This window comes from Arvicanthis niloticus, chromosome 2, assembly GCF_011762505.2.
Source record: "Arvicanthis niloticus isolate mArvNil1 chromosome 2, mArvNil1.pat.X, whole genome shotgun sequence".
In the NCBI taxonomy this organism is placed as follows: Eukaryota; Metazoa; Chordata; class Mammalia; order Rodentia; family Muridae; genus Arvicanthis; species Arvicanthis niloticus.
In genome coordinates, this window is record NC_047659.1 from 60,734,200 (window position 1) to 60,745,546 (window position 11,347).

Genomic DNA, 11,347 nt, shown 5'->3' on the forward strand with positions numbered 1-11,347 from the left:
TATGATAAAAAATGAATTTATTTCAAAGATTTAAACAAGTCAGGAAATTCCTTTCTTGAGGTGCATTACAGGTAACAAGTAGCATTTTTCAAGAGCTTTCCTCAGAGCACTCTTTACCTCCTGGTTCCTTAAGCTGTAGATCATAGGATTGAGCATTGGGATGACAATTGTGTAGAATACTGAGGCCATTTTGTCTGTGTCAAGGGAATGGCTTGATTTTGGCTGCAGATACATAAAAATGAGTGTCCCGTAAAAGATAGTCACAGCAGTCAGATGAGAAGCGCATGTTGAGAAGGCTTTGCATCTTCCTTCGGTGGACTGGATTCTTAGGATAGCAGCCACAATATATAAGTAAGAAATCAGGACAGTGGTCAAAGAACTGATCATGTTGAATCCAGCAAAAATGAATATAAGAATCTCTTTGAGGCTGGTGTCTGAGCAGGCGAGAGCCATCAAAGGGACATCATCACAATAAAAGTGATTGATTATATTGGGGCCACAGTGAATCAGTTTGAAAGTAACTACTGTGTGGAGCAAAGCAACAGCAAAGCTGTAAAAATAAGGGCCCATTACAAGTCGTAGGCATACCTTCTGGGACATGATCACCATGTACAGAAGAGGATTACAAATGGCTACATAGCGATCATAAGCCATTACTGCAAGAAGAAACATCTCTGAAATCAAAAAGTTCAGAAAAAAACCAAGTTGGGTTGCACAGGCATAGAACGATATAGACCTCCTATTACTGAGGAGAGTCTCCAGGAACTTGGGGGCTACTGAAGAGGAATAACAAAGGTCTACAAAGGCCAGATTACTGAGGAAAAAGTACATGGGTGTGTGAAGTCTAGAATCCATCCTGATTAGTGAAATCATTCCTATATTTCCCACTAAAGTCAGACTGTAGACAACTAGAATGAGCAGAAAGAGAATGATTTCTACCTCTCTATGGACTGCAAACCCTAAGAGAATGAATTCTGTCACACCAGTGGCATTCCTTTCAGCCATTTCATCAAGTCTTAACAGCTGCAAAGTAAAAATAAAGTAAGGTAAGACTAACACAAATTATTGGTGGGTTGTAATCAAATACAACTCTTACGTGTTATGGTTTATGAGTTGATGTCAATACAGTAGCCTAGCAAGTACATAAAAATTTAACTTTCCCAGTGGCTTCTAATTTTCTAAAGCAAGCAATTAAAGTCAAATATTAGAAACAGAAAGAAACCTATTTGGCTATGGTTTTGTTCAATGGTTGATTATTTGCCTAGCATACAGTATCAAAAACAGAAAGAATACTACCATTGGAGCCAGAATAATATTGCATAGACAGAAACTTTTCTAAAATTTTTGTGTGGGTAGACTGAAAATTTATCATTTTAATTCACATTCCTTCTTTTTAACCTAAACCTAATACTATATCTTTACTCAATGTATCATTTAAAACCTTAGATACCAACCATATATATTTACTACTATTTTGGTACATGCATACACACGCAGACACATTCACACACACACACATACTCTCTCTCTCTCTCTCTCTCTCTCTCTCTCTCTCTCTCTCTTTCTCTCTCTCTCTCTCACACACACACATATATATATGCAGATATATGTATATGCATATGTATATTCATTTATATGTATATATGTAGCTATATCTATTATCTATGTATAATCTATCACCTATATCTATCTACTATCATCTATTTATATATCTATCATTTATCTTTCAATTTATCTATCTATCTAGATTCTTTCTGCCTATCTATCCATTGATCTATCCATCTATCTATGCTACCTTAAATTTTCTCTCTTAACCATTTAATATGTAATTAGGAGAACCAAAACCCATTTTGAGAGAATGTTGTTAGGAGGAAGCTTGTGAACTCACCTGGTATTTAAAAAATATTAATAATTCAGATTCATATTTCAGATGTCAAATGGAAGAGAAAAATCAGACACAATGAATACTGATCCACTTTCCGAGGTGAGAATGTAGAGACTGCACTACCATTTCCTCTGTCCTCTGTCACAAACTTTGTTTTAGATGCTGTGAAGGAAACAATCGGGCCTTTGCTGACATAGGCTACTATCCTTTAAAAGTTTACCAGGATAAGACATTTTTCTTCCTGATGTATCCATAGTAAATGGAAAAATTATAAAACACATGGATGGAAGCTCTTCAAATTACATATGGTGTTTGAATTTCACATCTTGAAAAGATTGTTCTCATTTTTGTGTATTGCCTACATCCACAAGTCTGAATTTGACTTATAGTTTATTTTAATTCATTCAGTTTTCCTCCTACAATAAAACCAATTCTCAGTCAAACAAATATTCTTTCTTGCACAAGAACTGCTTATTTTATTCATCATTTTTATTCATCATTTTTAAGAACCAAGGAGCAGTTGAGGTGAGGGAATACTTACTTTGTCCATAGGATTGTTGACATTATGTGTGTGGATATCAGCTTTGTACAATTTCAGCACAGTTGGACAAGCTCATAGACTTCTTAGTTGGAAAATTAATGGAAGAGTTGAAGAAGACTTCTATTACAAACAATCAGCAGAATGTTTCTTCTTACCTGATTATGGAAGAAATTCAGCCTAAATGTTGCAATTCTCTATAAGTCTCTTTTTCTAAGTTACTGAGTGAGGATACTGTATATATGTTACTGGGATGTTTCTTATTCAGTATCATTTCCTAGTATTCTTTGCACAGTAGTCTCTAAGGTCACTGTCTCTCCTGGGTCTAAGTGGCATTTGGAAACTCTAAGGAGAAAAAGACTGGCCTCTGTAGGCAAACGTATTATGAGATCATATTTGAATCAGAATCATCAAACATTCTATGGGATTGTTGTTACCATAGAGTAACAACATTTGCTCATATGTATGAATTATAATCCGGGCAAACAGTACAATACTAGGCTTGAATAAGTGGTAAACCATGGAAGAACACATCTCTTTGTAATGTAGTAACTTTGTGGGTTTTTTTTTTTTGGTCTCTTATTTTGTTTCCAGCTTACTTGGAAAATTTCTAGAATGAATCATTTCTTTGCTCTTAATTTTGTGCTTTTCATGTATGAATTAGAGATTTTTAAATAGACAATTTACCTCATCTTTTCAAGCATAAAAGTAAAAGTTATAAAGATTATCTTTATTTACATTATGCACAGATATTTTAAAATAATAATTAAATTATAAAATTTAATATTTTATAATATTGTTTGAGAACTTCATGTATTAGCACTATAGTTATATCATTTTCACCCATCTAACCCATTTTATACTTTCATGTAATATGCATCACAAATCCATGGCCTATTTTGTTTTTTATTACACATATATACATATGTATATAAGCAAATATGTACATATATTTAAGCATTTACTTTTAGAAATTTACATTCCTCATAAGTGTAGTATGGTCAAGGCAAACTTAAAGTGATTATCTAAACAATTTATCAACTTTATCAACAGGAATTGAATAAATTATTTGTTTTATTCATTCACAATAGGAATTTAGACAAGTTTAATGGAATAAACTAATTTAATAAAACTGTGTGCGTGTGTGTGTGTATCTAAAGCAATTAATTAAGGAGAGCAGACCAGATTTTAAGAAGGCAGGTAAGAGTTTATGGGAGGGTTTGGAGTGAAGAAAGGGAAGTGAGAAATTTGTAGTTATGTTACAATCCCATAAAAACAACTAAAAGTTAGCTAGTTTCTATATTAGATTAAAAATCTTGTAATTTAAAAAACAATAATAGATATGAGATATTTCACTGTATCTTTTATTTTGCAAAAGAAAAAATCTTTTATAACATAACAGATATGCATTTTTGCATGTTTATACTCATAAAACAAAGTAAACCATCTACTTTTTCTAACTACTTTTTAAGTTAAGGCTATCTTGGATTTTGCTACTATTTATTTTGATTTTTATTGGATATTTTATTTATTTACATTTCAAATGTTATCCCCCTTCCAGGTTTCCCTGTCCACAAACCGCCTACCCAATCCCCGTAACACCTGCTTCTATGAAGGTGCTCCTCCACCCACCCACCCTCTCCTGCCTAACTGCCCTTGTATTCTCCTATTTTAGGGCATCAAGCCTACACAGGACCAAGGGCCTCCTCTCCCATTGATGCCAAATAAGGATATTTTCTGCTACATATGCAGCTGGAGCCATTGGCCCCTTTATGTTCACTCTTTGGTTGATGGTTTAGTCTTGGGAATCTTTGGGGTGGGGTGGGGGGCTGGTCTGGTTGGTTGACATTGTTGTTCTTGATATGCAGTTGCAAACCACTTCAGCTCCTTCAGTCTTTCCCCTTACTCCTCCATTTGGGTCCTAGTGCTCAGTCTGATGATTGGATTCTTGACTGCAAGCATCATGGTCTGTATTGGCCAGGCTCTGGTAGAGCCTCTCAGGAGACGTCTCTATCAGGCTTCTGTCAGCAAGTGCTTCTTGGCATCAGCAATACTAACTGGGTTTGGTGTCTGTATATAGGATGGATCCATAGGTGAGGCACTTTCTGGATGGTCTTTCCTTCAGTCTCTACTCCACTCTTTGTCCCTGTATTTCCTTTAGATGGGAGCAATTCTGGGTTAAAATTTTTGAGATGGGTAAGTGGCCCCATCCCTCAACCAGGGACCATGCCTAATCTCTGGATATGGTCTCGACAAGTTCTCTCTTCACTTTGTTGGCTATTTTACCTAATGCTATACCTGTTGGGTCCTGGGAGCCTCTTAACTGCTAAATACAACATAAAATTTTCTCACAGTCTTTAGATTGAATGATACCCAATTCCCTAAAACAGAAAGAAAACAAAATTTCCACACTCTATGATGCATGAAAAGACCCCAGGTACATATGTCAAATAAAATCTTTATGAATTCATTGATTTAATTTTTTTTATCTTGTGAATTGCCACAGTGCTCCTGTTTTCTCAATTCTGTTGTCAGATGATCTTCACTGATCTCAGCAGTACATTTTGAAGAACCAAAGTCTAAAGTAGTTTTGTTATCCCATATTTGCTTTATAGCTAGGCATCTTGTTTTTATCACTAATTAAAGTTATGATTCTTAAATTCTTTTTATAGTATGTATTACATTTTTTATTTAAAAAAAATTTAAAATTCAACCATATTTTGGTTAATATTCTTTCCCCTTCCCCAATTCCTTATAGATCCTCTCCCTGTCAATGTATAATCACATAAAAGCACACAAATTGTCATTATTTTATTGAAATTACATATAAGGAAAGATTAAAAGAATAAGTAAATACTATATGATGGTAGTCTAGTGTAGAAAATATTAAATACTATAAACAAATACTATCTAATACTAGTAAAGATAGATAATATTAAATATTTATTTATAAATATTTATAAATAATTAAATGCTATCTAATACTAGTATAAAACTAGTGAATTTCTCTAGTTTCTACATGGGTTCATTAATAGAGTTTTTATTCACCATTTTGAGCTATATTGTTAAGATTATTACAGAATTATATCTTACCATAAGACAAACTATTTTCTTATGTATTCTTGAAAAATATAGTGAAAATTATTCATATTTTGTAATGGATATAGTTTATAAATAATATATACATTATATATCTATTTACATTTGTACCTGTACACATATATTTAGAATAGATATTGAAAAAGAAAAGACACTAGTCATTTGACTTTAATTGCATTATATTTCTAATTTAGTTTGGAGGTAGAATTGACTTCTTTGTATTTTGTTTATGAAATTAAAATGTTCTATATTGAATTTTATAAAGCACTTATATTTTATAGCAATTCTATAAATCTTTTCTTTTTATGTTAGTATATGTGTGTGTGGTGAGTATGACAGTATGTACATATTTCATATGTGTGCACTTTATATGTGAGTGCATGAGCATGTGTGTGCATTTGTGTATAGAACCCAAAAGTTAATATTCAGTGTCTTAGTTGATTATTCTCCATATTATTAACTGAAGCAGAGTCTCTCCAAACCCACACACTTAGCTAGTCTTGCTAGCCAGCATGCTCTAGGTGCCAGTTGTCTGTGCCTTACCAGTTCTGAGTTTATAGTGCCACCTTGCCCACTGAGCTTTACATGAGTGTTAGGGATTTGAATGTAGATCCTCATGCTAAGCAGCAATCTCTTCACCTACTTAGTCTTTCCCTAGAACCTGCTCTTTCCTTTATGTATTATAGTCAGTAGGATTTTGTTACTGACTGTGATGTATGATTAAACCATTAAATAATAGGTGCATTTATTTGTATACATGAATATTTGTAACTGACCTCACTATTATGTCAGTACTTAAATATTTTTCATAGGCCCTTCTTGTACAATCTTCAGAAATATTAGGAATCTCTCTTCTTGCTAATACTTTAGAATTTCATCTCTTTACTTTCACTTTGTGCTAGATTTCTGTATCTTCTATGTCTCCCATTATCTGTCACCCTACCACAGATCTCTACACAAGATATTATGGGGAAAGTAATGATGACAAAAGAAATTTCTATTTCTCTATTTCACTTATATGATAATCAAAAGTGATTTGAAATATGTAAGCATTATGTTTTTTTCTAATTTTTTCTTAATTCTGAATTTACTTTTAATTTTAATACTCAAAACATAAAGAAAGTCCTTTCTTTTTATATTTTAAGATTTATTTTTTATTTCTATGTATGTGTCTGTGCTTGTGTCTGCATACATGTGCAGAGGTCTACAAAGGCCAGAAGCAGATGTCACATCTCCTGGAGCTTATATTCACTGACCTCCCACCCAGTTCTAGATGCTATAAACCAAATTCAGTTCTTCTGGAAGAATAGCAAATGCTTAGCCATTCTTGGTCTGTCTTTCTTTCTTCCTTCCTTTCTTTCTTTCTTTCTTTCTTTCTTTCTTTCTTTCTTTCTTTCTTTCTTTCTTTCTTTCTTTCTTTTTTCCTTCCTTTCTACCTTCCTTCCTTTCTCCCATCTTTCTTTCCTTCCTTTCTTTCTACCTTCCTTTCTTTCTTCCCTTTTCACCTTTATTTTCCTTGTATTCATTCAAACTAATAACCATAAGCTGTGAAAAAAGTCATTAGAATAATCTTTATAACTTAAAATTAGAATGCAAGTAGACATTATCTTGACAAAAAGTTTAAGATGTTCACTAATTCTATCACATTATATCTGTAATGTCTATTTTCTCTGTGGCCTCACCTTTTCTGTTAATAACTTCTAAACACATGGAATCACAATTTCTAATTTGAACTTCTGCTACACTGCAAGGTAGTACTCTTTTTAAGGCCTATTTATAAATTGTGTCAATGAACAAAAACAGTTACTGACTTAGGTTTCAATATTGACAAGCTGTGACTTCTTTTTCAGTTCTGTGGTTGCAAATTTGCATAATATAGTAATAAAATTAAAAACCAATATAGTATTTTTTCTCTAATCTAGACACTGGTGAATAATATGAATTTACTCAGTGTAGAATGTATTGTCTTCTTTTTATTTACTTTCCCTTTCATTTTAATACAAATTCCATTGAACATAGACTTTCTTCACATAATTTCACACAATGACCACTGTCAGGGTTCCTTGTAAAATTCAAGGGACTAATGCCTGTGTGCAGATATCCTCTGTGATGCTTCCCCTTTTAAACAAGCATGCATGAAATTATTTCTTAACATTTTATACCAAAATTTTTATACTTCCCATTTAAGCAAATTTATATGAGTTTTCAACCAGGAAGAATTACTGAAACATTGGTGTTTGAGGCTGGTTGTGTCTGTAGACTAAGCATCTTATTTGAACATAGGTCAAAATAAATATTATACATAAGTAGAAAACAACAATCTATTTTCATCATTGCATCTTACAGACTATCACACTTATTTAATCTGTATATGAAGAATATAACGCCATTCAGTGTTAAGATGTGCATATTAATATTTGAGTTTTATGCTTGACTGTTTGACTCCTGCATTGCTCTATTGAGTAAAGGAGGATCTGTCTCTTAGTTCCCTTTAATGTATTTTGTCCAGCAGAAATATCAAACATTTTAGTTAGGTTAGTAGCTGCAGTTTTCCAATGAATTTAAAAAGTTTTAGTGAATGAGTATATTCACTAATTATATGGTGCATTTTAATATCTCAGCACAAAGTTTAGGAATACGTAAGTCCCTGCTGCTGACTATACTGTAAAATATGAAAAAGAGAGTTTAGTGATTCTGATTCTTGGTAGACCTCAAAACTTCAGAGGATATAAGATATTAAGCAAAGTGTCATTTTCTTTAAGTGCAGTTTTTGATTTCTTGATTCTAATTAAAAATTACTGATCATTTGGGGAATGAAACTGAAGCCAGAGTTTGTACAGTATTGATGATGAAATTGTCTCTCTGGGTCTTATTATAAAACTACTCATAGCAAAGAGAATTCCCTATGTTGTAACTTTAGTTTACTTTCTAATCAGTTTCCAGGGGCCTTATTAAAGTGAAGGTTTCTTTAGCTTTTTCATGGGGACATATTAACTGAAAACAGTCTCAGCAAATATAAAGTTTCAACTTTTTCATTAAAATTAATGAATTAAGTTTGGATATAGTGAAATAATTGTGATTCCCCACAGACAGCTCTTTCTTTTACATTGAAGCTCATTCCTCTGGGAAACAGAACAGTTTAGTGGGAAAATTTTAAGCTGACTTTCATTTAGTCTGTGCCCAGAGTCTTTCACAATTTACCTGAACACTCTTGGGAAGACCATAAAGTTCAAGCCTCTATTACAAAATGAAAATACTATTTACTGCACATGACTATTTAATGTCAATATTAATAATAAGAGTGCTTATGATCTGTCCTAAGCAAGTTCTTAGAAACATGTTTATACATTATGTCATTGATTCTCACAAGTACTATATAATTTTGACTAAATTTTTCAGTATTTCAAATAAGAAAAGAAGACCCAAATTTTATATATATTTGCCTACATACATATTGATGCTTTTAATCACTATATTACATACAAATATAGAAGAAATTATATATGTATATTTATTTACTTATAATTAATCATACAATATATCATCTCTTTAGTAACAATAACAAACTTGTACACGTATTGTTTATAATAATAAAATAATGAATATTGTATTGTTTAAATATGTAGATGGAATAATAGAAGCATAAATAAAATATAGGATAAGATTATTTTCTTGAGAATATTTTACTTGGTATATCAAACTTCTTTATAAACCCATCTCTGTTCTTAAAACTCTGTATTAGAAAAGAATGCTGAGTTTATCAAGTACCTCTGAACACACCTACATAGTCACTCTCAGTATGCAACCAACTTCCTAGTCCCTCACATCAGGTGATGTCTGATCAGAATGACCTGTTTTTATTAACAGTTCAGTCTATTTGTTTAGCCAGAATCCGCTTTATTTCTTCTGTTTTCTTACAGTCATTTTAAATTCATTAATACTCTCTCTATCCATAAGATTGGAGCCCCACTTTTTCCACACTCTTTTCAGAGTGCAGTTTGACATTTACCCAGATTGGAAAAAGTTATGGTATCTCCCTCCCCTGTACCAATGTAGTAGTTTGATGTATCTTTTTTCTACTGTATAATTATTAAGATCAAGTATCTTAGCCAAAGCAACTTTTATTTTCAACTATGATTTTCATTTTCTTACCTACCAATATAGTGAAACAGGTCAATCTCTCAATTCTCTCTTTTTTAAACAAATAGATTTATTTTATTTTTTATGTATGGATGTCTTGCCTGAATGTATTTACATGCACCACGTGTGTGTCTGGTGCTTACTGAGGCCAGGACATTGGACATTGGATCACCTAGAACTGAATGATTTGAGCTGCCATATGGGTGCTAAGAATCGAATGTGTGTCCTCTGCAAGAGCAAGAAGTGATCTTACTAACCAAGACATCTCCTCGGCTCCTTTTCTCATTTATTTTAGGTTCATACATACAGACCAGAATTTTCCTTTCTTCAATTTGTCATTTTATAAATTCTATGTTAATTTTCCCATTCAGTCTTTCAAATCTTGACACAGCATTACACTGTTAGGCCTCCTACATAAAATTTAAAGGGTATTTTGAAAAAAACAATTTTGATAATACCATTCTTACAAAGCTTTTCCATTGTTTTTCTCCAGTACAGGAGTTAGATAAAATGTGTATGACTTATATGTCTATGTGAATCCATGGCCTATTCATCTCTGCTATTTCTCCTCCTTTGTCATTGGTTGCAGCTGTACTTGTGTCTTTTCCTCAACTATAAAAATCAATGGATACTGAAGGTATGCTACCTATTCGTAGTGAGATTCTATTTAATGCCACAGAAAAATTAAAAACATATTAAACTGGGTATCTCAAGCAAAGAAAGACAAATGCTCTATGTTTTCTCTTATTTGTAAATCCTAGTTCTGAGTCTATCTGTTTGAGTAAATAATCTATAATGGTTTTCAATGTCTACAATATTAACATTAAAATTTAAGACTTGAAACTAACACTTAGGGGAAACAGTCACCGTATTTAATCATTTTTTTCTTTACTTGATTCCCAATAGGAGAAAATATACTATGGCATGGGGCACAGTTTAGTGTAACACACTTGCAAATATGTGATAGGACATGTGTTCAAACATCAGCCCTATGGAGAAAAGTTGATCAATATTTTCTCAATAACTATGATGTTTCTGTTATACATTTTGTATTTTGTTATAATTGAATTAGATGCTGCACTCAGGAGGCAATAAACTTCATGAGAGTAGACTTTCAGAAAGCATCTCCATTTATTCCTTCAGTGCCTTGCATGTGGCTGCAGTTCAGTGTTCCTTACCTAGTTAGAAAATGATTGACTACTTTTAAAGCTTTTCAAAACACAAGTGTGTAAATGATATAGTTATCATTAGCATTAAGATTCTCAATCAGACCATTCTTTGATGCCTTTATTTGAATATTTTGATGTATGTCTCATGCCAATACAAATATTACATGCCAGACCTCACACTAATGTAAAATTTTTGTTGTCCTTAAAATTATCTGTAGTACAAATAACTTAAAATTTGATGAATTTTCAATTTATGAATGTTTTAACATTTCTGAATTTTATTGATGGCGTGCATTGTTAAATGCATTTTATCATTGTGCAAGTTTTTATCCTCTATGGTCTGTCTGTATTGTCCTTTTACTTTTTTCCTTCTTCCTTTATTCATTTTCTCTCTCTCTCTCTCTCTCTCTCTCTCTCTCTCTCTCTCTCTCTCTCTCTCTCTGTTTTTTTTTTTTTTTTTTTTGGACAAAGTTTCTCTCTAAATCCTTGGAACTTACTCTGTAGACCAGGCTGGGT

The 11,347-nt window shown here is 32.4% G+C and overlaps 1 protein-coding gene across 1 annotated transcript; it reads right to left on the reverse strand.

The window, feature by feature from the left end:
* LOC117703852 (olfactory receptor 8U3-like) lies at nt 1-2,632 on the reverse strand. Its single transcript, XM_034495699.2, has 3 exons — nt 2,427-2,632; nt 1,889-2,301; nt 1-1,023 (listed from the first exon to the last, which is right to left on the reverse strand). Exon 3 carries the CDS (start codon nt 1,003-1,005, stop codon nt 40-42), a length of 966 nt encoding a protein of 321 aa, XP_034351590.1. The 5' UTR covers nt 1,006-1,023; nt 1,889-2,301; nt 2,427-2,632; the 3' UTR covers nt 1-39.
* Between the last annotated feature and the right edge of the window lie 8,715 nt (nt 2,633-11,347).